Here is a 26893-nt window from a genome sequence, read left to right on the forward strand (position 1 = left end):
ATTTCTAAATCTTATAAAAATGAACTCTACTGGTTGGAACTTATTTTAAAAAAAAAAAAAACTTGGCTATTGCCGAAGCATTTTTTTGTAAGCAATGCCTGGATTGGAATGAGGAAAGCAAAATATTAACATAATTTGGCAGTAAACAGAGTCAGAATGATTTCTCAGGTTTTAGGTCAATGATTTATAATATTTTAAATTGAAAATATTACACTATTTCAGTTATGATTTTGAAATGTGATGTTTGGAGCTCATGTTTGTCAATAGCTTTCTTTGGCTGAACATTTGTATTTCACACAATTGTGTGTGTTTATCACTTCAGAGGCAGTATTCCATAACTACCTGTCTCATTTGATCCAAAATCTGCTTTAATTGTTAATCCTCCACTTAAAAGAAAACTAATTTTCCCATACCCAACATTAATCATGTAATGTTTTAGAAAAACATATATGTTTCCTAAAAAAATGCAAGTTAATAGGTATTTTGCTATAATGTAATGTTAATGTTTCCCTAAAGTGCAATTTATAGGTCTAAAAATTAGTGACTGGTTGATAAATAATAAATGGCTGGGTTTGGAAGTGAATGCCTGTGTGTTACTAATTAATCATCTCATTATAATTAAAAATAGTAATAGTGGTATTTGTTAAGGTTTTATTTTATGCCAGGCACCATACTGCGAGCTGGGGTTGATTCAAGTTAAATCAGGTCACACGCAGCTCCTGTCCCTCATAAGGCTTTGAGTCTAAATAGGGAGGGAGAACAGATTATCCACAGAAGTGAGATTTGTCTGGGGGGGAGAACTTGGCTTTCTGAGGCTTGTTTTGATGGGAAGGGAATTAGGAGCAGATAAGGTAGGTGGCGGAGATACTAGATGAAATTGTTCCTTGGAAAAAGTTAATTTAATTCAAATGGATGCATTCCAAGACGGGGTAGGTTTTACTGCCCTACCATTGGGTGCTGAATTTTAGTAGAATTTTGAAACGCAAAGAAAAAAATGTAAAAAGACTTCGTATATTAGGAAAAATTAAACTTCAGACTAAGTAATTTCCACTCTAGTATACTGCAGCACCTGTGACTGTCCCATCCCATGTGTGAAATGGCTTCACTCATCAAATGTCAGTACTGCATTATGTACTTTTGTATTATTCCAGAGAAAGATTGATCAATATGATACATGGTATGATCGTGTCATAGAAATGAAGAAACTATTCCTGTTTCATCCTTAAAGAGCAAAAGACTTGAGTAGAGATAAGGTAACAGGCAACGCACCCTCACTCAGAAGTAATTTGTCATTTATTCATTAAAAAGTTAGAGCAGTTACTTAAAGAAGGTATCTTACAGAATATGAATATTCATGAAATATCTCTTAAGCAAATTTAAAAAAAATTAAAGGCCAAAATTTTATCATATGTCACAGAACAGAAATGTCCATTTTAGAGGTAACTTTTCGATATATGTATTAATAGAAATGTTTTGGAAATATTTGAAGCTACATTAACTCCTCCAAGCCTACAGAACCATGGCCTATCAACTAAACCTAATCAGGGCCAGGGTGGTTTATCCTTTTATTGCTGCCCTATTTTGTTTCTTTTTGAGTTAAGAGCCCCTGGGATACTTCTATGTGTATGTGGTGTGTGGTAAATTCTCAAAAATTCCTGGAGCTTCAACTCCCTGCTTCGCACAAGAACAGTGTAGCAAGGTCTCCTGTCCCCTAGAATTCTACTAGAATGGCTCCCACATTTTCAAATGCTGCTTGACTCTCCAATATTATGATTTACTCTAAAATCTTTGAAGAGAAGGGTGGGGTATATGAATCGTGATAAGGCTTTCCATTGGTATTTATTAACTCTCTGAAAGACTACCATTTCCAAAGATGCCCAGCATCTTCATATGTGAGTGGTAGAATCTGGTTCCATTACTTTTACTCTCATGTTGAACAAATTAAACTACCTTTTTTCTCATATTCGTTGAGCTATTTATTTTTGGAGGCCTTCGATTTAAAGGTATTAAACACTGACGTAGTTCTGTGCTCTAGAATCTGTAAGTAAATGCACTGTCCACATTTCCCATGTCTCCCATTAAAAGTGCTCATCGGACAGGAAATTGTGCCAAATTTCCTGCCTAATAGCAGCTATGTCTGTGAAATTTCTTCCTTGTCAGGAAGCCCGTGTTGCTGAAGATTGATCAGGTAAGTGGAGAAGTAGGCTGAAAGATTTTGTTGATAAATCCATGAGCTTGCTAGTTCTCAGTTTTCTGGACTTCAAAAAAGATTTACTTATTGCATAAATTCAGATATTTCCAAAAATTAAAAACCATGCCAAATAATCAGGGTGAATTTTTAGTAGTCCTTAATCTATAGAGTGTCTACAATGGCTGATTAGCCTATTAATCGGGTTAGTGAAATTTTCCAATTTATGTTTGTAAAATGCCTTTTAAAAAGATAAATCCTTTTTCAGACTTCCATCTTAGAGTGAATAAAGATGTCAGTTCACCTTTCAGAGGGAGGAGTAAATTCAATTCATTCAATCCTAATCATGAGGTGCTGTCTTCAAGCCCAGTGTTTGTTTTTTTTTAACATGTCCTCCAACCTTAAACTCAAGTAGTTGGAGGACAGAGTGCTCTCAGGAGGATCCTCTATATGCCGTCAGGTTACCTCTTCAGGACCCCACAATTTTGACTTGGCAGAGCATTATGCTGGCATACCCATACAGGCATGGGAGCATGGGGACACATGCCGACACATGCCAAGTTCCCAGATAATGGAGAATAGTTTCCCTCTCCCCTTCTGCTCTTCTCCTCTTGACAAGACTACATCTGTACACTATGTCAAAATAACAAATGGGTGACTCTTGTTAAAAAGCTAAAATGATTTAATTTTTAAATCTCAACTTTCCCAATAAAATACATTATCTTTGGTTTTCTATTTCATTAAATGTGAGGATTTGAACCTAGGATTCTAAGAATCCTGGGAGGTCTAAAACATGCAAATCACTAGTATTTTTAAGGTTGGAGAGAGAAAGGTTTTATATGGTCAACCACATTTTGATTTCACCAGTGTCAAGCATGTAAAAATTATTTATGATAACATTTTAGTTTGCCATCTTGCCCAGAATTGTATAATAATGGAAATCTAAATCATGGGAAATCCAGGAAAATGTAAATGAGTCCTTTTTGAGGAGTAATGCCTCTAACAACTCGTTTCAAGTATCAGCCTTGTCCCGAAAGTATTTTTGGTGCAGAGATACGGCATCCATTTGTCAATATTAACTCATGTGGTTAAATGCATATAAATCATGTGCTTACATCATTCCTTTTATACTCGAGCTATTTAGCAATGCTGCCATTTACTGATGTTATACGCTACAAGGTAATAACATTGTAACAGGTCGGAGAATGCTGTGACTAAAACTACTGTGATTTAGTGTGGTACACATATCTGGTTATACCTCAGTGTTGGCTTTTTAAGAGCCCTTTGGAAGATTGAAAATGCAGAATGTTCTTTGGTTCCATGACAACTTGCCTAGGGCAGAATGCCAGGCAATTTAATCCCATTATATTCTTCTACGACAATATTGAATTTACTTTGTAAAAGAGAAAAATCATCTGGTTTCTCTTTTTTGTATTGCTAGGACAGGTATGTGTGCCAGAATAACAAGTAGTTTCCAAATGCACAATGTAACCTACACGTGCATTGGCAAAAGAGAATGCAAAATTTCAGCTATTGCTCCAAAGCTAATATGCTGCCTTTTTTGAGATTACCAACGGTGGAAAATATTCATGAACAATGGTCGTATGTATTTTCATGTCAATGAGGAGTAAGGTGTAAACTTTGATTTTTGCCTTTTGTGTGTATTAGATAAAATACTTTCTGCATTCGACATGAAAATACGGTTCTCCTCTGCAGCTTTCGTGGTTGGGTCACAATGTTAGACTGAAACATTATGCCACTGACAGTCAAATCCATAGGAGTCGAGATGGCAGTTACAGAAGTTTGACCCCTTTCCTCCCCCCCATAAGTGTTCCTGAAGCTTTTCATTTCAGAATTCACAGTTATGGTTTAACTCAGCCAAATTTTTAGAGGAAGCTCCTTTCTATCAAGATAGCAAAGTGTTTTCCCTGAAAAAATTCATGCATAATTTTTATAACCTAATCTTGTGACCCTCACCTCCGGCAAAGCAGATTGGCATCTCATATGAACATTTAAGTAATTTTTTTTTCATTTCAGAGCACAGAAATGCTTATGGAAGATTTGGGGTCTGTATCTTTATGAATTGCTTTCTATTTTTAATGAAATGGACAAAATTGGTTTTCGATTCCAGAAGCTAAATGCATCCAGTTCATCAGAAGGCAGCACTGTTGATATAGGAGTCCCTGCAGAAGGTGAACAGCCAGAAGCTGAGCCTGAAGAAGCCCTTGAACCAGAAGCCTGTTTCACTGAAGGTAAGCAAAACCACCTGGGTGTTGGGAAACGTCTGGTGGGAGCCTGTGGCTTTTCCCTTTCTTTCGATCTTTGAAATGTATGATTTGAAATAAGGTGAGTCACCTGCATTTTAATTGACGTGGCCTTACCTTTTTTGGCATTTTATGCAGTCACTTTTATGCCAACATATTTCCTGCCATCTATCTTTGAATATTTTCACGAAGAGATTGTTTTGGTAACTTTGTCTTTCACAGCTATATAAAAATCAAATAAAACCCCCTTCTTTTAAATGAACAAGTCCTGAGAAAACACAAGGAATGAATATCCAATCTTAGCTCTGAAATAACTACCAAGGCTAACACTTGTTAAGCATTGCTATTTTGGACAGAATAGTAACTGCCTCAAAGTGTTGAGATTATGCTGCGTAATTAAAGCTCATTTTGCATAGTTTAATTTAGCGACTAGTCATCTTCGAATTAGCTACGTTAAAAGCTGTGCAAACTAAACTTCTCCCACACTACTAAAATAAATAGTTGTGGTTCTTTTAGATGGCATGATTTGGTTCATAGATTTCTTTAAGGTTAAACCCAGAAGACCCACTGCATTTGCATTTAAATTTGGATCTTAAGGCATCCTAAAGAGTGAACAGATAGTTCCATTTTGGGGTGGAGAGGAGGAGTTCATTTGATTTGGCTTTTCTTCCTTGTGTACTGAAGGAGTTATATGCTTTAGACAGATTCTGTAAAGGAACTTGCATTCATTTTTCTTTCTCTCTTTAAGGGCTTTCGTGCATTCATTCCTCCTGAAGGATTCATTAACTCTTGAAGGATGTTATATTAGTAATTAGCATAATCTCTGTATTTTCTTCTTGCAAGGCATATTCATTAATGTGTCTGTAAAACTAGCTTTTGCCTCAGAATAATTTGATACTTTAATTCTAATTCCTCTTCATCCTGTCGCCTTCATAATTTACCCTAGGCTGTGTGAGGAAATTCAAGTGTTGTCAAGTAAGCATAGAAGAAGGCAAAGGGAAACTGTGGTGGAATCTGAGAAAAACCTGCTACAGGATAGTGGAACACAATTGGTTTGAGACCTTCATTGTCTTCATGATTCTCCTAAGCAGTGGTGCTCTGGTGAGTGAAAGTGAACCCAAAGAGAAGATGACCAACTCAAAATTATTTTTAAATCTGGAAACAAGTCTTTAGGTTTTATCCTGAATAAAAATTTTGATTTTTGGATTCACCATTATCATTGATAACAATGAATCTGAGTGAGCTCATGCACAGGGAGAGCTATTGAACTGAAATGCAAAAATGTTCATGATCTTCCCCTGGTTATCTAGTTAATGTGTGGGAAAGCACTGGGGCTGTTAACGAAAAGGTGGTTTTTGTTTTTTAAACATGTCATTAGGTTTTCCCTATGTAGGTGCTGCTTAACAATACCATTTCATATAATTAAAGGCTACATTTCAGTATCCTCTTAGCCTTTTCTTTGCCAGGCTTTCATCATAGACTCCATTTCCAAAACATTAAATCATTTTGATCTCTGAACTCTAGATTCTCTCTAGGATCACTCATCAATCACATGCTTCAAAACCGAAGTCAATCTTCAATTTGATTACTCCCTAATCGAATTGTATCCTTCCTAAATGAAAACATCTCCACTTTCCCCTATGGAATGTCATTCTGTCTCTATTTGCACCTTTTAAGACTTGTCAGTGCCATTTTAAATTTTTTAATCTAAGATTTCCAAGTCAGAGCCATCCCACCAAATATAGAAGAAAACAGAAGGGAAATAGAGGTGGGTAGTGCAAGAGAAGCCTCAGCAGAAAGAATAAAGATTTTTTTAGAGGAAGCGGGGGATGCATAGAGATTGTTGGGTGGCAGGTGGTGTAATAGGTAACTGTGAAGAGAAGAAAAAATTTGCATTTTCTACCAGAGGAGCTAGTAAACCAGTGACGACTCTAAGGGTAGCACTGGTGTGAGAGGGAATTGAAGTACAAACAGCTTTGTAGAGAGATTTATAGGTTGTAGAGGGTCATTCAGAAGTAACCCAGTAAGTACAGTGTCTCCTAGGAACAGACCACCGTATTTTGCTCTCTGGATAGTTACAAAGAGAAATCACTGTCCTGATTCACAAGGCTTAAAATTAAATGTGTTAGGACATTTCAGCGCAAGTGATAAGAAATGAAGAGAGGAAAGAGAGTTATTTGGAAACTGAATAGCACAAAAGCAAGAAATTTGGTCTGACAAAATTGAGGAGTAACTTTGAAAATGCTCATCTTTCCCAACCCAGAAAGAAGACTGACATTGGTCTTAGCCAGGCTATCAAGAAACAATACATTGTGTAGGATGATGAAAATCAGGTACATGGCACATATCTTGGAAGTTTGAAAAAAAGAACTAGTAGTAAGCACAATTAAGAGCAAGCTGAATGAAAGGATTTCTCGTTATCGGTATCAACAGTGTTTATTGAGCACCTTCTGGGGCCAGGACAATAATCTAGGTGCTTAGGGAACATTCAAAGGAAGTATAAAATGCCCTCGCCTGAAGCTTGCGAGTTAATTAATTGATACAAGTAATCCTTAAAAATGATTGGGTAAATCAGTGATTAAAATGTAAAGAAAAAAAATTACAGGAAGAGGAGAGGATTGAAGTGATGGGAGAGAGACTGGGTTTGGGTACAGGGAAGCTGCTAGGAACAGAAGAGAACAAGGAGAGAGGACTGTGGGGGTGGGGAAGATGGGACAAGAGAGGATGGTGCAGAGAGAGATTTATAGTGTGATGTTTACTTACCTGTAGAGCTTGGCTACTTGAGAGGCTGGTTCTGGAATGAGTCCTAATTAATTGCATTTAAGTGTATGGGGAAATGTGCCTCGCAATTCAGCTATTCATGACACAACCACATTTCCAAGGAACAAAACCTGGTTTTGCCACATGAAAAGATGTTCTAAACTCACAACTAATTTTTATTTGATTTTCTAACTCTGCAACAATAAGCATTTAGATTCCTGAAATGCTTTCATGTTCAAAAAAACAACAGCATCTCATTAGTATTTATGACAGAAAATCTACATCAATGAAGGTTTGAAAATCCACATCAATTAAGATCTGTAGAAACTAATTCATTTTATTCCTAAACTCAAGTGTATGTTCCTTATTGTCTTTAGGTCTGCTAGGAAGAGGGTTTAAATTTTTACTTTTTTTTTTGTTGTTTCAAAGAAACATCTGTCCTGGAGATTTTTAATAATAATAATGTTGGTATTTGTTAAGCGCTTACTATGTGCAGAGCACTGTTCTAAGCGCTGGGGTAGACACAGGGGAATCAGGTTGTCCCACGTGGGGCTCACAGTCTTAATCCCCATTTTACAGATGAGGGAACTGAGGCACAGAGAAGTGAAGTGACTTGCCCACAGTCACACAGCTGACAAGTGGCAGAGCTGAGATTCGAACTCACGAGCCCTGACTCCAAAGCCCGTGCTCTTTCCACTGCGTTAGAGATTTTAAGTATTTTCTAATTGTTGGTACAAGGAAGTCGAAGCTGAGGCTAATTCCCAGTTCTTGGAGGTGATCTTTAGACTGTAAGCTCATTGTGGGCAGGCAACTTGTCAACCAACTCTACTGTTTTGAGCTCTGCCAAGCCCTTAGTGAAGAGCTTTGAACATAGTAAACCCTCAATAAATACCATTGATGTTGATCTGTGAAGCAGCGTGGCTCATCGGAAAGAGCCCGGGCTTGGGAGTCAGAGGTCATGGGTTCGAATCCCACCTCTGCCCTTTGTCAGCTGACTGTGGGCAAGTCACTTCACTTCTCTGGGCCTCAGTTCCCTCATCTGGAAAATGGGCATGAAGACTGTGAGCCTCAGGTGGGACACCCTCATTCCCCTGTATCTACCCCAGTGCTTATCACAGTGGTCTGCACGTAGTAAGTGCTTAACAAATACCAACATTATTATTAAGCAAAACACTGTCATATCAACCGTGGGTGTGTTTGCATTAAGCATTAGGTGTCCCCCCAAGTAAAGCAAGGGTAATCTGTCTACCTGGAAATTTTTCTGGCTAGCTGCTCTGACTAGAATCCCAAAGAGACCATTCTGATTCAACAGTTTCAAAAGACAGAGATGTCATGATCATCTGCTCATTACCTTGCCAAGGTACATAGGAACACTAAAGTCTGAAATAGGATAAGCAGATCAAAGATCTACGCTTGAAAACTCTCAGCCTTGAACCCAAAGTGAGGAAGGAAACCAGCACGTACCCCAAGGAAATACTTCCATATTTTTTGTTGTTGTTTAGTAAGGCAGTAAGGCTAAATAGTTAAGTGGTACTTAAAATGCAAACTTTTGTTTCACAGGCTTTTGAAGACATATACATTGAACAGCGGAAGACCATTAAAACGATGTTGGAATATGCTGACAAAGTGTTCACGTACATCTTTATTCTGGAAATGCTTTTGAAATGGGTAGCATATGGTTTTCAGATGTATTTTACCAATGCCTGGTGCTGGTTGGATTTCCTCATTGTTGACGTAAGTAGATTAGTCTTTGTAGTTTCCCACTTTATGGTGTTACATGTTATCGTATGATTATGTTCTCTGATAAACTTTCTGATTAAACAGTTCAGGTGAGAAGAAATTAGGAATAAATTTGGTATGCTGCTATTCTGACTTTGTAATGTTACTGATGCTATAATTCTGGATCTGATAAAGAGATTATGGAAATCGAATGATAATATTGTTGATAATAATGATATTTCTTGAGTCCAGGAGTAAGTGCCAAAGCAGTGTGCTGAGCGCTGCGGTAGATATTAGATAAACAGATCAGACTCACCCCTTGTTCCACCCAGGATTTACAAGCTAAAAGGTAAATTGTGCACAGGGGTGGAAGCAAGCCGGAACATTCCTGAACAAGGCACTGGTAAAGCGATAGATGCCAGTGTGTCTGTTCCAGTTGGTATCATTTCAAAGTGTTTGCTTTTTGGAGGGGTGCCAAGCCACCTGGGTCAGGGACTCCACAGCAGCGAGGGGCTGGGCAGCCAGCGTGCCCCTCACTGGCACTTGTGTGTGCCAAGAAACAGATCTGGTCCCATTGCATTGCCAAATCCTTCCCAAGACTGTGGCACGGAGCCCAAAGAACTACAAGTGTGCCAGGCAGCCATTTGGTCCCCAGTGGTGGTGTTCTTGACCAGAAGTTGGCATGGCTCCAGGCAGAGCACCGGGCATCACTCAGGGTGTGGACTTGGGAAGGTGGTAACCACTCTTGCTGCCCCATCTCTGTTAGCTGGCAGAATGCCGCTCAAGCCTGGCCTGGGGACCTGCAGGGGGCTTCTTATTCCCACCAGGCTACAGGTTGGGAGCCAGAGCTTCTCTCATCAGCTCTGTAATTTTAAAAACGCCTCCTATGCCCTGTCTTGCCCCCTCATCTTTGCACAGTGATGCTAGATCTATTTGGAAATGTCCTGTTATCTACACCAGTATAATGAAATTATGTTTGTTTTCATCCTTGGTTGAGCAGATAGCTTAGTCCCATTTTACAGGAGAGGAGACTGTGACACAGAGCCATTACATGACATACCTAAAGACACCCAGAAAGCGAGTGGAGAGCTGAAACAAGAGCCTGTGTGTCCTGATTCCCAAACACATGCCATTTGGCAAGCAGTAATTCTCTAGTGTTCTTTCTCTCCTTCCTTTCCCCCTCTCTACTGTAAGCTTGTTGTGGGCAGGGAATGTGTCTATTATATTGTTTTGTTGTTCTCTCCCAAGCCCTTAGGACAATGCTCTGTACACGGTAAGCACTCAATAAATCCAGTTGATACTTCTTTTCCTATAATTGATTATTTCAGTAGTATTACAGAAGGGTTCCTGAAGAAAGAGGACCTGCTCGACTTTTTTCTTTTCAGTACAGTGCATGCTGGCTGTCATTCAGGGCTGATGGATACTCAGTGCAAGCTGAACACTCCACTTTCTCTTTCTTCTGCAGGTTTCTTTGGTTAGTTTAACGGCCAATGCTTTGGGCTACTCAGAACTTGGTGCCATCAAATCCCTCAGGACATTAAGAGCTTTAAGACCTCTAAGAGCCTTATCAAGATTTGAAGGGATGAGGGTAAGACCATGTCTTAGGTATTTAGAAACAATGCATTTTGGAGACCTATTGCAAAATTAGGAACTGGGCACTGAACCGTCACTTCAAACCCCCAATTTTTTATGGTATTTGTTAAGCGTTTACTATGTGTCAAACAGTGTTCTAAGCTCTGGAGTAGGTACAAGGTATTAGGTCAGACACAGCCCCTGTTCCTCATGGGGGGCTGTTGAAGATCAAAAGGTTGTCCCCAGTCCAGTACTTTGAATAAATTTTAAGCTGAACATAATAAAACAATCAATCATATTTACTGAGAGCTTACTATGTGCAGAACCCTGTATTAAGCACTTGGGAGATTACAGTGTGACAGAGTTAGGAGACATGTTCCCGGGCCAAAACGAGCTTAATCGTTCTTGCAGTCGGAGAGGTTAAAACTTCTTAAGGAAGTTGCCTGTCTGCAAAGTTCTTTTGCCAATTTCTAGGAGAATTAGTCACTTCAGTTGCTACTTCCTCTCTCTTCCCCCCCCTCTTCTGGCCCTCATCCTCCCTAACCAAAGTAATTCAGGAATTTTCCTCCGCCAGGGGTCAAGTCACCACTCCAGCGTTATGCATTTTCTCTGGTTTGTATTACCCACCCCTTAGCCCCTCCCATTGGTGGGAATAATTAAGAGTTGACTTACCAGAAAAGGGTGCAGACTTGACTGTTTCCGATCAGCCGGGTCGATTCTCATTCTGCACCATTCTGTGGGAGCTCTCCACCACGTTGCGAAGAACAAGAACCTAAATTAAGATTTGTGGTGTTCCATTTAGAAATACACAGGAAATCCCACTCAGTGTAATTTTAAACTGCCAAATTATTCTTCACAGTTTCCCACAGCTTCATTTCTTGTGTTTTGAGCTTTTTCAAGGGATTCAAGTCAGAAGCTGGCAACACTCTGTAGCTCTAGGGCTGAGACTGAAATGGAAAAAAGCAGGTCAACTGTGGAAATGCAGAAATTAATTAGAAATTGAGGCACAGAAGGGCTGTAAAGAATATATGTGGCCACTTGTGGCCCTCAGAGCTATAAGGCCCAAAACAGCATGCCAACCTCAACGTGGAATTGTTTATTCTCCCCCTCAGCAGCAGTGAACACAGAAATGTGCTGGAGACATAAATTTTTCCAATGCACCTTGGACACAAGCCGGGGGGGAGAGAATGACCTTCCTCCATACAACTGCGGTGTTTTTTGCTGGAATCAAACTTTGATTTGATTCTAGCGGATATTAACTGTCTCGAGGATGACTGATGCTGCCACTCTGAAGGGATCTTGAATCTTATATGGGAATGTCATAAAACTTGTAGAGCCTACATCTGGCTAAGCATTACATGGTCATATGAGTTCAGAGACACTGTGTCATCTAATTTTCATTCTAGGAGGATCAGAGCTGACTGTGATGTTTAGGATACTGTTTTTTTTCATTTTTTAAAAGAATTGAAAATGTCACTGGAAAAGAAATTCTGTGCATGCTTTTTTTTTTTCTCCTTCTGAAGGGCTGGGAAGTTCAGATGGAGGGAACCACAAAGACATTAACTAGTGTTTTCAGTGAAGGCATTTATCCAACATGTGTGGGGTTGAAGCCAATCTTAGTTCCTTGTAATCAAGATTATGAAATCCGACTACAGGATCTGAATGTCCCATGTGCACATTTTAGGAGTCTTTTTATTCTTGAGACCCTGGAGTCTTCCAACGGTCACCATGCAAATGCCTGCCCAGGTTCTCCGTGCTTGTGGAAAAGTAAAGGACCCACTAAACAAAGCACAGGAAAGAATTTTCTTGGAATTTAGTTGCAGTCTCTTTCCTACAATAGCCTGCTTTCCCTGATTATTGTGCCACTCCTGCCCATTCAGTGGGGTTCTGCATCAGCCCATTTCATTTCCTTATCACTGCTTTTTTTAGCAATTTAGCTTTGATAAATAATTCATAAGAAGGTCAAATAAATCATATTTAAGATGCTATCCTAAATTGCTCTTTGTACTTATATGTATCCCAGAAATTGCTGGAGTTTTATTTCCTTACATCTTTCTTTTTCTGATAAAGTATTAAAATACAAAAATAGTTTACAAATATCGGGTCTTTATTTTACACTTTAACACTTTTTATTTTTCAATTTTTGCTTATTGCACTCTTGGTTTAGTTGAGGCATTTGGAAAAATGGAAAGAGCTTTTCTTTATTGAAAACACTAATGTATATTTATTTGCAATTTAATGCTCTTTTTATTTTTGTGTTAGGTGGTTGTGAATGCTCTTTTAGGAGCAATTCCATCTATCATGAATGTGCTTCTGGTTTGTCTCATATTCTGGCTAATATTCAGTATTATGGGAGTGAACCTCTTTGCTGGAAAGTTTTACCACTGTATTAACTTCACCACTGGCGAGATGTTTGACGTTAGTGTAGTCAACAATTATAGTGAATGCAAGAGTCTCATAGACAACAATCAAACTGCCCGATGGAAAAATGTGAAAGTAAACTTTGATAATGTTGGACTTGGCTATCTTTCTCTGCTTCAAGTGGTAAGTGACCAACATCTATGTATTCTTTATAATCTTTTTATTAACAGTAAAGCAATTTTGCCTATGGTTGTTCTAGGACAGATTGGAAAGGATTGTATCTGTTAAGTCTGTTAGAAGAATGTGTTGGATGAGGTCTGCAATTTTGACTTTGAAAGACTAGAGATTTTATTACTGATCAGATTTTAATGGTTCTGGTTGGTTCAGTTATTTGGATTACTTTACAGATGAAGAAGAGGAATATGTGTTTTAATAATTGTCTCTATGTTGTGACAAAACAAGAGACAACCTTTTTTTGTGTACAATGTGGCTGGAACCATGGATCCTGCGTTGGCCTTTTTGGCAATACACAAACTCATAGGTGAACTTCACTGTCATTGGTGTCTTCTTCAAATATGAAGTACAGTGATATAGATACGTCTTGAAATGTTTTACACAGATTAATTTAAAATATTACTATAGAGATATTGAATGTAAAATGAATCTTTTGGGTTTTTCTAAGGTGCTGTGTCAGAAGGGCCTATTCTCAGTCTTCTTTAAGATCAGTAGTGTTAAAAGTTTAAAAAATTATTTTTCTAGGCCACATTTAAAGGATGGATGGACATCATGTATGCAGCTGTTGATTCACGAAATGTAAGACATTTGCATGAGCTGTTCAATGTAACTGTGTAAAGTATGCTTTGGAAAATAAACTAATAGAATAAGATTGCCTACTTTAGAAGTAGATTTAAAAGGAACTATATTAGTTTGCATAATGAATTGAAATTATTTACTAACTAGCCCAAAATGTGTCTGTATATATTCTCTCATTTATCTTCACATCAACTTTGAATGATAAGAAATTGACCTCTCTCCACCAATTGCCTTTGATACTATATTATTCTTAATCATCATGTTTTCTAAAAATGTTGGGCTCTTTTTTGTATCAGTAAATATGAAATTATTTTAAAGAGTCACTAACAGGTGAGATTTCACTGCTAGAGTAAATTATATTCAGATTGTAAACATAAACAGTTCAAAGAGACCTTACTGTTTTGACTTTCAAAGGGTGTTTCCTGTGAGGAACACGGTGCCTGATCATTTGTCATTCCTTGGATTTTGTAGGTGGAATGGCAACCCAAGTATGAAGACAACCTGTACATGTATCTTTATTTTGTCATCTTTATCATCTTTGGGTCATTTTTCACACTGAACTTGTTCATTGGTGTCATCATAGATAACTTCAACCAACAGAAAAAGAAGATAAGTATTACCAATTTCATCACTTCTGTGAATTACTTTGATGGAGCCAGCAAGAACTGAAATAGTTATGTATTGAGACATTTAGCATATGAAAACAGCAGCCTTCTAACACTGTAATTTTACACAGCGTGTGAACGCACAAATTCAGTTGTTCAAATGTACTAATAATATAAGTATGACATGAGGCTTTGGGATAAACCAGGTTTCTGAGCGTACTTGAGATGAAAATTTTGGCTGCCATCGTTTTCATCTTTATAATGATCACCAACAGAATTATTAGCTACCTACTTGCTAAATAGCTTCATAGGTAAGGTATTAGGCCACCAGAGATTCTAGCTATGATTTTAACCAGTTTGCTCTCATTTTTATACTTTGGAGGTCAAGACATCTTTATGACAGAAGAACAGAAAAAATACTACAATGCAATGAAAAAACTGGGATCTAAGAAACCACAAAAACCTATACCTCGGCCTGCGGTAAGAATAGCAGGCTTTTTATGTGCAGAATTCTAAATGGTTTATTGGCCGCATTCCTGTTTCTTATTGGGTGAATTTATCACTTAAGCACCTTTGGGTGCGTAACATAGCTAGAATCTACCCTTCCCTCTCCATCCCAACCGCGACCATGTTAATCCAGGCATTTATTCAATCCCGCCTTGATTACTATATCAGCCTCCTTGCTGACCTCCCTGCCTCCTTCCTTTCCCCGCTCCAGTCAGTGTACTTCACTCTGCTGCCGGGATCATTTTTCTGCAAAAACATGCAGTCTGTTTCCCCGCTCCTCAGGAACCTCCAGTTGTTGCCCATCCACCTCTGCATCAAACAGAAACTCCTTCCTGTCGTCTTGAAAGCACTCAACTCGCTCCCTCCAACCTCACTCAATTACTCTCCTACTACAACCCAAACCTCATACTTGCTACTCTAATGCCAGCCTACTCAATGTACCTCAGTTTCATCTCTCTCACCTCCGACCTCTTGCCCACTTTCCTGCCTATGGCCTGGAGTTTCATCCCTCTTCATATCCAACAATTACTCTCCTCCCCTTCAAAGCCATACTGTAAGCATATTGCCTCCAGGAGGCCATCCCTGACTAAGACCTCTTTTCATTTTCTTCCATTCCGTCCCACATCACCCTGATTTGTTCCCTTTATTCATTCCCCTCCAAGACCCACAGTACTTATATACATATCTGAAATTTGTTAATATTACTATTAATAATGATGATAATGATGGAATTTATTAAGTGCTTACTATGTGCCAAGTTCTGGGGTGGATCCAAGCAAATCAAGTTTGTCCCATCTGGGGCTCATAGTTTCAATCCCCATTTTACAGGCAAGGTAACAGGCACAGAGAGGTGAAGTGACTTATGGCAGAGGCAGGATTAGAACCCATGACCTTCGGGCTCCCACGCCCATGCGCTATCCATTTATATTCATGTCTGTCATTCCCCCTCCAGGCTGTAAGCTAATTGTGGGCAGGGCAAGAGTCTATTGTACTCTCCCAAGCGCTTAGTACAGTGCCCGGCACACTGTAAGTGCTCAGTAAATATGATCGATCGATTTGGCGCACTATAAAGCACATCAAATTAGGTGGAGTTTTTGAATTGGTGAATGGGACACAACAGTGAGCTATGCATTCCAGTTTTTCAGGTAACAAATAATGAACAAGCTTTTACTGTGTACTTTGTATTATGGTTTGTACAATGCAAAATTTGAGCTAAAAGGATGCAGTTTTTTAGTCAACCGAGAGTTTATAGTGGAGTGTTCCAGTCACCCAGATCAAATATCAGGTGGTCAGGACTTAAGTGTGTATGTGTGTGTGCGCACACATATAACCACACATTTATATGGAGTAACAAATATGAAAATTAATGGTTTTAATGATGCGTCTATTTCTAAGCCGATCTTTTTGAGATCAAGTCACAAAGCAACTGATTTGTCACGACCAAAATTTTCACCTAAATTTGAACATGGTAGAATTTAGTGGGGGTGCAGTGAATGTGTTTGAGAATAGAATTTGGTCAATGGATTAACACTCAGAGTTGTCAGACTTGAGGTAATTATTTTGAGATGATCACAAAGGGGATTTGGAAAGAACCACATTTCCCAATTGTTGCCTTTATTGTTCAGATTTACCGACTCTTAAACTCTCTACAGTTTCTTTCTGTTTCAAAAGAAAAATGTGTAATTTCCTAAATGAAATCATGGAAAAGAAGCACACTTGGAAGTCCTGAAGGAAGTAATGTGTGTTTCTGTTTCAGAATAAATTCCAGGGAATGGTTTTTGATTTTGTAACCAGACAAGTCTTTGATATCAGTATCATGATCCTCATCTGCCTTAACATGGTCACCATGATGGTAGAAACAGATGACCAGAGTCAAGAAATGACTAACATTTTGTACTGGATTAACCTGGTGTTCATCGTTCTGTTCACGGGAGAATGTGTGCTGAAGCTGATCTCTCTCCGCTATTATTACTTCACCATTGGCTGGAACATCTTTGACTTTGTGGTTGTCATTCTCTCCATTGTAGGTGAGAAGGATTTATCTTTGAAAACTGAGAAATCAAATAGAGGGTGAAAAATGTAATGAAAATACAGTTTTGCTGCCTTTATTTTTCATATTCATCTAAGGATTTTCAAACTATTCTTGATAAGATGGTTCTTTAGCCTACTGATTCCCTGAATGCATATGGGACATGTTGAAAAGAGTGCTTCCATTTCTTTTTTTCACTTGCCATCCTTTTCAAAATCAGAGGCTGATACAAATTCAGCTCTGAATATTACAGCATTTTCTCCAAGGAATTGCAGGATGCAACCTACTTAGTAATTTAAAAACTCACTGAACAAAGCAACGTACAAGGACTATTTAGTGGGTACGGTAGAACTATGCTGTTTTCATTTCAATATTGTGTGAAGGGGATAGATCCATTAATGCTGCCAAATCCGGATTTTGTCAGGATTTAAGGCTTATCTTTGCTCTGTGATCTTTCTCTTGAAATATGAAAAGGCCCATAAGACTTTACTTTCTGTGCTGTATGATGGTTGATGGGACTCCTCTAAACACTGAAGTCAGTGTTGTCCATTGGCAAACTCATAGTACAATGCTCTACACACACTAAGCGTTCAAAAAGTGCTATCGATTGAGAGCGCTGATGCAGGAGTCAGGAAACCCTGAACATCATTCCCGACTCCACCACTGACCCAGTGAGTAACCTAGGGCTATAATAGTGGTAATATTTGATAAGTGCTTATTATGTGCTAAGCACTGGAGTAATAAAATAATCAGGATGGTCATATCCTTGTCCCTCATCAGGCTCAGAGCAAGGATTTAATCCCCAGAGAAGTAAAGTGACTTGCCCAGGATCAAACATCAGGCAGGAGGCAGAGATGGGATTTGAACTCAGGTCCTCTAACACCCAGCCCTATGCTCTTCCTGCCCACTAGGCCACACTGATTCCCACCTGACTCGTCACTAGGCATCTACTGACCCAAAGGATTGTAAGAAGAAATGTTTATCAATTAACTGATAAATGTATTTACTATTTGTCGTTGACTGTTATTCCTTCTTATTTTGTTCTGCTTTTGTTTACACAGGGATGTTTCTAGCCGAGCTGATAGAAAAATATTTTGTGTCCCCGACCCTGTTCCGAGTGATCCGTCTGGCCAGGATCGGCCGGATCCTGCGGCTCATCAAAGGAGCCAAGGGGATCCGCACGCTGCTCTTTGCCCTGATGATGTCTCTTCCTGCCTTGTTCAACATCGGCCTCCTGCTCTTCCTGGTCATGTTCATCTACGCCATCTTCGGCATGTCCAACTTCGCCTACGTCAAGAGGGAAGTTGGGATCGACGACATGTTCAACTTCGAAACCTTCGGCAACAGCATGATCTGCCTGTTCCAAATCACCACCTCCGCCGGGTGGGACGGTTTGCTGGCGCCAATCTTGAACAGCGGACCCCCAGACTGTGACCCTGAGAAAGATCACCCCGGAAGCTCAGTCAAAGGCGACTGTGGCAATCCCTCTGTTGGGATTTTCTTTTTCGTCAGTTACATCATCATATCGTTTCTGGTGGTGGTGAACATGTACATCGCTGTCATCCTGGAGAACTTCAGCGTGGCCACCGAAGAAAGCGCCGAGCCCCTGAGCGAGGATGACTTTGAGATGTTCTATGAGGTGTGGGAGAAGTTTGACCCCGACGCAACCCAGTTCATAGAGTACAGTAAGCTCTCTGACTTTGCCGCGGCTCTGGATCCCCCACTTCTCATAGCCAAACCGAACAAGGTCCAGCTCATCGCCATGGACCTGCCCATGGTCAGCGGGGACCGGATCCACTGCCTCGACATCTTATTCGCTTTCACCAAGCGCGTTCTGGGGGAGAGTGGGGAGATGGACGCCCTCCGCATACAGATGGAAGAGCGGTTCATGGCGTCCAATCCCTCTAAAGTCTCCTATGAGCCGATCACAACTACCCTGAAACGAAAACAAGAGGAGGTGTCTGCTATTATTATTCAGCGAGCTTACAGACGTTACCTCTTGAGGCAAAAAGTTAAGAAGGCTTCTTGTACATATAAAAAAGACAAAAGTAAAGAAGGGGATGGACTGCCTATCAAAGAAGAGATGATCATTGATAAACTCCATGAAAATTCCACACCAGAGAAAACAGACGTGACCCCCTCCACCACCTCTCCACCTTCCTATGACAGTGTGACAAAGCCAGAAAAAGAAAAATATGAAAAAGACAAAACAGAAAAGGAAGACAAAGGGAAAGACGTCAGGGAAAGCAAAAAGTAAAAAAGAAACAAAGAATTCCATTTTGTGATCAATTGTTTACAGCCTGAGAAGGTGATGGATTTTTTTTGTTTTGTTTTGTCAATGGGGCACTCCCCTGGGAGATCTTTGCCAAACTGACTGTTTTTACAAACATACTTAAGGTCAGTGCCTATAACGAGGCAGCGACCCCCTCGTCAGCAAACTGTTACCCTCCGGAACAGGGTAGCGACTTTGACAGGGGGTTGCTGTTTTCACTACCAGCTGACACTGCTGAAGAGGAGAGACAAAATGGCTACTCAGACTGTAGGGACCAGTTAAAGAGGTGAAAAACTAAAATTTTGTGTATGTTTAACATATGACTCTTGACTATGTAATTGTATCCACGGTTTGCTTTTCGACTGCTACATCCGCCATATTTTTACAAACTCTGTGTTGGTGAACTTATCATTTTTTTAATTCACAGGTTGTTTACTATTATATGTGACTATTTTTGTAAATGGGTTTTATGTTGGGGAACGGGTTCAAGGGAGGGGAGGCGATGAATCGCTGATGTACAGACAGAAACAATTTGCATGAAGGCATGCTGCACTTATTGATCATGCACGGAAAATCATAGCATCACAAAAAGAAACAGTTACAGTACTTTATGTTTAGGGAATGTCTCTAAATTTTGAGGTGCATAACAGCTATTCATATTTCAAAGTGTCTAATCCAGACAAATCTTAATGTGCCTGTAAAAGTCTTATAGGATCTACAAGATTGAAGAGTTATTTAATTTTTACATAATCCATTCATTCTGTTAAGTTGGTACAATTGCTATTAAAAGTTCCGGCAGCACGAATTTTCACTTTTGGTTTAAGTGTCCTTCGACAGCACATGAAGCTACTCTAACGGATCTGCTCCAGAATTTCGAATTGACCAAAAACCCTTTAGAAAGTTAATTCTGCTCCCTCCTGCAGTATTGTTTAGCCATTTTCTGCTCTCAGCAAAGTTGACATAGTATTTGTCAATTTGAAAAATCGTCTGCTATGTAAATAGTTATTTTACCCTGTGGTGCATGTTTGAGCAAAAAAAAAAAAGGAAATAAATAAATAATGACCTGAGCACAGTATTTATTGCGTCAAATATGTACCACGATACGTGTCGTTTGCAAGCTTTCAGCAGGTAATAAGATGTAAATCAGTACCATTATAAATAGTTGGGAGGCAAACACTGATGCATGTTCCTCTTGCCTGGGCTGCTGTACCTAAACTCCTTCCACTGTTCAGAAGTCTAATATGGGAAGCCATAGATGTCAGTGGTAAAGTGAAACAAATCTGTTCAACCGAGACCTCATTTCTTCATGTCATTAAGCAATAGTTTGCAGCAATTTAAGAGTTCCTCGCTTTGCATTCTGAAATTTTAAGTGCATACTGTACAGGGTATAGCCAGACTGTACAGATAAGTTGCAAGCTGCTTAAATCTGTTGAAAATATATGGTTAGAGTTTTCTAAGAAAGTATAAATACTGTAAAAAGGTCATTTTATTTTATTTTTCAGCATTTTGTACATAAAATGAGAAATGAAAATTATCTTCAGGTCGATGTCACGGTCACTTTTGTTACTTTCTGTCCATAGCACTTTTTAAATTGAAGAACATCACAAAATAAGGAATAAAGACCAGGATGAGTCGTCTTAGGTTTCTGCTTTTTTATTAGTACTGTATATTTGCACACATTTCAATGTGAAATAAATCTCAAACTGAGTCCAAAATTCACTGGCTTCCAAGTAGTTATATCTTGTCATGGACAGGGGGATTGGGGAAAGCTAATTTGCATTCCTAGCACTGCCTGCATCAAAAGTTTCAACATCAGTCTTCTTGATTCATGGGACCGTTGATCTTTTCCATCATCTGCTTATGCAGACTACTCTTTTTCTTGTCGGTTCATGCTGCACTAGAACTGTTCTAGATATGATGTGGGAGCCACAGTCTTTTTCACGAGAACCAAGTATAGAAACTGTGTTATACGTCACATTGGGAGATTTTGTGTCCCTTACACGAGCAAAAGTTAAATGTAGACTTCTTTTACTAAAGCTATTGACTTGTTGTGTGTTGGTGAACTGCATGCAGGAAAATGCTATTACCATAAAGAACGGTAAACCACATTACAATCAAGCCAAAAGAATAAAGATTCCTTTTTATCGTATTGTTCTGTCTTCGAAAATTAATGAAGTTAAAAGGTAGATTTCTATGACATAAAATGGTCTATTAGAGAAAATAAATGTAAAAGAGACTAAAATTCAAGATAATAGTTCATCTTTTAAAATTTCTCATGGAAAATAAAGTCAATTACCTAATGGGAGGGCTGTATTGAATATCTAATTTGGCCGAATACCAGGAAATGGTATTGGGTGGAGTGATGGAAAGTTACGTAAATTAATAAAAATTTTACTAACCTTGTAACTCGACTGGGCCTTTCATTTCTTCCCCTCCTTTTGTTCCATTTCCAAATCCCCTTTATCTTTACACTTCTCCATATTTGCATATCTATATTTGCACTTCAAGCAAGCAATCGACCAATGGTACTTATTGAGCACTTACTGTATGCAGAGAACACAACCCTATGTATACAATAATGATAATTTGGTATTTGTAAGTCCTTACTATGCACCAAGCACTGTCCTAAGCACTGAGTAAACAGCCTGTCCCACCTGAGGCTCACAGTTTTAATCCCCATTTTACAGATGAGGTAACTGAGGCACAGAGACGTTAAGTGACTTACCCAAGGTCACACAGCAGACAGGTGGCGGAGCCGGGATTAGAACCCATGACTTCTGACTCCCAGTCCCGTGCTCTTTCCACTGGCTGTGCTGCTTCTCTACATGGCTCAAAGCTTTTCTGTCTAATCCTTAAATTTTCCTGACTCTATCCATTGTCATGTTTTTTCTACCCTGTTCAAAGGTGATATTCTTACTCAGATTTACACAGTTCCTCTGGGTCTACTTTTGGAATTGGAGGATCCGATGAGCTCCAGGTGATTACGCTTCCACATTTCCAGTCCGGCTTATGACTCCTACTGCTGTCCAAAACTTTGAGCGTGCCAGTCGCCATGATAATGCAACATGTAAGATTTCTTCTATTTACAGTGGAGATCTGTCTGGAATATCCTCACTTTACTGCATATATAGTATGCCATAAGACTTCCTGACCAACTGGGACAAAACTTTCTACCTATAATTTTCCCAGCTTGGGTGGCTAAACATTCTCAACTTTGCTTAGTCAGCATATAGAAATCCATTCTTGCAAGGCCCAAGATGTATTTCTGAATTCCTCAGTTCAGATATGTTCTGGGTTGGCAGTCCCAGCCCCTAGTAACTTCAGCAACTATTCAGTGTCTGTTTCATTCCTTTTTCTGAAAATGCATTTCCCTAAAGCCACTAACCACCTCTCAGGTCACACCTGGAGAGTTTCCAGTACTCTACCAGTCTCGACTATGGGCGGGAGAGTCAAGCAGAGGCATATCCATTCCACTCCTAGCTTTGGCAGTGGCTAGCGAGTGGAAGGCAATCTGCTACAAGTCAAAACTCACCTGTGCTGGGCAGCAGCGGTATGGGAGAGAGTCAAGGGCAGAGACTCAGATTCGTTGTGTGGAAGAAGGCAATGGTAAATCGCTTCCGTATTTTTACCAAGAAAACTCTATGGATACACTAACAGAAAGATTGCAGATGGAGGTGGGGCATTCTGGGAGAGATGTGTCCATGGTGTCGCTATGGGTCGGACACGACTCGACAGCATAAGACAACAACAACGAAGCCAATAACAGTGCAAGAACGCTAACTGAAATGTAGTCGGAAAATTGCTTGAAACCAAATTTTAACACTTCACTGCTTTTAGCCTGAGTTATTTTCATCTTCTCTTTGCTAATACATATTTCAATTCCAATGATGCCTGAAATCGATTGACCTTGCAATTAAAAGACTCATTTTTGATCAGCTAACTCTCAATGTTACTTTTTCAGCTTGGTTCATGAGCTAAATTCCTTCACTCATTTAGGTTTCAGATGTGAATGTGCTCCATGGCCAAGAAATCCCGGTATTTGAAAGACTGATTGACATCGCAAAGAAAAATAGCCATATTGCTTCTGGTGATTGACTTTTAGCATGGAGTCCCAAGGAATGATTAATAATGTTGCCTTTATTATTGCAATAGAAACCTAATTTCCATTTTGAAAAAACTCACAGAGCTCCCTGGTTTAAAGCAGAAAGATAAGGCTTGCGTCTTGAGCTTTACAATACCGAAGTTAGAAGTTTTAGAATACAGAAACAATAACACCAGGAGGGACTAAATGTATCACCAATTAAATAAAAATTGATGTCAGCAAGATGTAAGAATCAATCATATTTATTGAGTGCCTATTGTATGGAGAGCACTGTACTAACCGCGTAGGAGAGTGCAATATAACAGATACATCTCCAGCCCACAACAAGGTACAGAGGGGGAGACAGACATTATGATAAATGAACTACGGATACGTACATAAGTGCAAGGGGGCTAGGGGAAGGTGGTGGTGAATAGAGGGAGCAAGGTGGTGTACATTTTACAGTCTAATCCCCCGATTAGACCGTAAGCCCGTCAAATGGCAGGGACTGTCTCTATCTGTTGCCGACTTGTTCATCCCAAGCGCTTAGTACAGTGCTCTGCACATAGTAAGTGCTCAATAAATACTATTGAAAGGTGGGTGATGGAGAAGGGAGTGGAAGAAAAAAAAAGAGGGCTTAGTGAGGGAAATCCTCTTAGAGGAAGTGTGCCTACAATAAGGCTTTGAAGGGCGGGAGAGTTAACAATCTGTCATATTCATTCATTCAGTAGTATTTATTGAGCACTTACTATGTGCAGAGCACTGTACTAAGCACTTGGAATGTACATTTCGGCAACAGATAGAGACAATCCCTGCCCATTGATGGGCTTACAGTCTCTGAAGAGGGAGGGAATTCCAGGTCAGAGGCAGGATGTGGGCAAGAGGTTGACAGTGAGATCAAGGTACGGTAGTAGTCTGGCATTAGGGGAGTAAAGTGTGCTGGGTAAATTGTAGTAGGAGAGAAGCAAGGCGAGGTAGGACGGGGCAAGGTGATTGTGTGCTTTAAAGCCGATGGTAGGGAGTTTCTGTTTGATGCAGAGTTGGATGGGCAACCACTAGAGGTTTTTGAGGAGATGGGAAACATGGACTGAACATTTCTGTGGGAAAATGATCCAGGCAGCAGAGTGAAGTATGGACTGGAGTGGGGAGAGACAGGAGGCAGGGAGGTCAGCAAGGAGGCTGACACAGGCAGGTGAGGTTAAGTGCTTGGATTAACCGTGGTGGCAGTTTGGGCAGAGAGGAAGGATGGATTTGGGGGAGGATGAATTTTAGCAATGTTGTGGAGATGACTCAACAGGATTTAGTAATGGATTGAATATGTGAGTTGAATGAGAGAGAGAGAAAAGTCAAGGATAATGCCAAGGTTAGGGGATGGTGAGACATGAAGGATGGTGGTGCTCTCTATAGTGATGGGAAAGTCAGGGGAAGGACAGGGTTTGGTTGGGAAGATTCTGTTTTGGACATGTTAAGTTTGAGGTGACTGCAGGACACCCAAATAATATAATACTATCCTATCTGTTACCAAGACCTGCCGGTTTCACCTTTACAAAATCGCCAAGATCCGCCCTTTCCTCTCCACCCAAACGGCTACCTTACTGCTACGGGCTCTCGTTATATCCCGGCTAGACTACTGTGTCAGCCTTCTCTCTGATCTCCCTTCCTCCTCTCTCGTCCCGCTCCGGTCTATTCTTCACTCCGCTGCCCGGCTCATCTTCCTGCAGAAACGATCTGGGCATGTCACTCCCCTTCTGAAACACCTCCAGTGGTTGCCTATCGACCTCCGCTCCAAACAAAAACTCCTCACTCTAGGCTTCGAGGCTCTCTATCACCTTGCCCCTTCCTACCTCTCCTCTCTTCTCTCTTTCTACCGCCCACCCCCCACGCTCCGCTCCTCCACCGCCCACCTCCTCACCGTCCCTCGGTCTCGCCCATCCCACCGTCGACCCCCGGGCCACGTCCTCCCGCGGTCCTGGAACGCCCTCCCTCCTCACCTCCGCCAAACTGATTCTCTTCCCCTCTTCAAAACCCTACTTAAAACTCACCTCCTCCAAGAGGCCTTCCCAGACTGAGCTCCCCTTCTCCCTCTACTCCCTCTACCGCCCCCCTTCACCTCTCCACAGCTTAACCCTCTTTTCCCCCCATTTCCCTCTGCTCCTCCCCCTCTACCTTCCCATCCCCTCAGCACCGTACTCGTCCGCTCAACTGTATACATTTTCATTACCCTATTTATTTTGTTAATGAAATGTACATCGCCTTGATTCTATTTAGTTGCCATTGTTTTTACGAGATGTTCTACCCCTTGACTCTATTTATCGCCATCGTTCTCCTCTGTCCGTCTTCCCCGATTAGACTGTAAGCCCGTCAAACGGCAGGGACTGTCTCTATCTGTTGCCGACTTGTTCATTCCAAGCGCTTAGTACAGTGCTCTGCACATAGTAAGCGCTCAATAAAGACTATTGAATGAATGAATATTAATAATTATAATGTTATTTGTTAAGTGCTTACTATGTGCCAGGCACTGTACTAAACACCGAGGTGGATACAAGCAAATATGTTGGGGACAGTCTCTGTCCCGCATAGGGTTTACAGTCTTCATCCCCATTTTACAGATGAGGGAACTGGGGCACAAAGAAGTGAAGTGACTCACCCAGGGCCACATAGCAGACAAGTGGCAGAGCTGGGATTAGAACCCATGACTTTCTGACTCCCAAGCCTGTACTCTATCCGCCACACTGTGAAATGCGAGTCTACAGAGAGGGAGAGAGATTGGGGCTGGAGATGTAGATTTGGAAATTATCCACATAGAGGTGGTAGTTGAAGCCATGTGAGTGAATGAGTTTCCAAGGGAATGAGTGTAGATGGAGAAAAGAAGTGGGCCAAGAACTGAACCTTGAGGGACCCCCATAGTTAGCAGGTAGGAGGCAGAGAAGGAGCCCATGAAAGAGACTGAGAATGAACAGCCAGAGAGAAAGGAGGAAAACCAGGAGAGAATGGTGTCAGTGAAGCCAAGGTTGGGGAATGTTTCCAGGAGAGGGGAGTGATCCACAGTGTCAAAGGCAGCTGAAAGATCATGAAGGATTAGGATGGAATATGAAACATTGGATTTGGCAAGAAGGAGATCATTTGGGACCTTTGAGAGAGTAATTTCTGTGAAGAGTATGGAAGCCAGATTGGAGGAGGTCAAGGAGAGAACTGGAGGTGAGGAACTTGAGACAGGAGACAACTAGCTCAAGGAGTTTGGACAGGAATGGTAGGAGGGAGTTGGGATGATAACTAGAGGGGACTGTGGGGTCAAGGGAGAGGTTTTTATGATAGGGGAGACATGGGCATGTTTGAAAGCAGTGAGGAAGAAGCAGTTGGAGAGCGAACAGTTAAAGATGGTGGTTAGGGAGGGAATATGAGGATATTGAAGTCCCCAAGGATCAATGTTGGGATGTATGTAGAAGGTATGTCTTTAGGAGAAGTGGAATATTGTCCTTAGGTCACAACTTTTTTCTAAAAACTTTGAAGTACTCATTTGTCAAATAAGGAGCCTTTGGGCTTCATTTCCAGATATGTACCTGGAAAAAGTGGAAGTCATCTCAAGGGAGAGTGGAGCAGTTGGGAATTTCTGTGTTCAAAATGAATTCTCGGGATTTTGTCCTATAGAACCGCTATCCCACGGGAACAGATGCTGCTGTTCCGAAGAAGCAGGCAGCCACTATAGAGATGGGAACTCTGAC

General features: G+C 40.4%; 1 protein-coding gene and 1 non-coding gene across 6 annotated transcripts in view; both read left to right on the top strand.

Annotated features, from left to right (window-relative positions):
* The window catches only part of LOC100077291 (sodium channel protein type 2 subunit alpha), a 90326-nt gene extending 68830 nt beyond the window's left edge, over positions 1–21496 (top strand). For 4 of the 5 annotated variants that reach the window (XM_001512671.4, XM_007671182.3, XM_007671183.3 and 1 more), the window contains exons 18-27: positions 4320–4440; positions 5399–5553; positions 8773–8946; positions 10397–10519; positions 12766–13047; positions 13624–13677; positions 14149–14286; positions 14658–14762; positions 16546–16816; positions 17880–19075. In XM_001512671.4, the coding sequence (XP_001512721.1) occupies positions 4320–4440; positions 5399–5553; positions 8773–8946; positions 10397–10519; positions 12766–13047; positions 13624–13677; positions 14149–14286; positions 14658–14762; positions 16546–16816; positions 17880–19075 (2619 nt within the window). Of the gene's footprint in view, positions 1–4319; positions 4441–5398; positions 5554–8772; positions 8947–10396; positions 10520–12765; positions 13048–13623; positions 13678–14148; positions 14287–14657; positions 14763–16545; positions 16817–17879 lie in introns of all 5 variants that reach the window. The other variant, XM_029071752.1, reaches the window with a different exon arrangement.
* A 979-nt stretch (positions 21497–22475) lies between these two features.
* LOC114814495 lies at positions 22476–22612 on the top strand. The gene has a single exon (XR_003762287.1). It is a non-coding gene; the product is annotated as a small nucleolar RNA SNORA7 (small nucleolar RNA).
* The last annotated feature ends 4281 nt before the right edge of the window (positions 22613–26893 follow it).

This window comes from Ornithorhynchus anatinus, chromosome 9, assembly GCF_004115215.2.
Source record: "Ornithorhynchus anatinus isolate Pmale09 chromosome 9, mOrnAna1.pri.v4, whole genome shotgun sequence".
NCBI lineage: Eukaryota > Metazoa > Chordata > Mammalia > Monotremata > Ornithorhynchidae > Ornithorhynchus > Ornithorhynchus anatinus.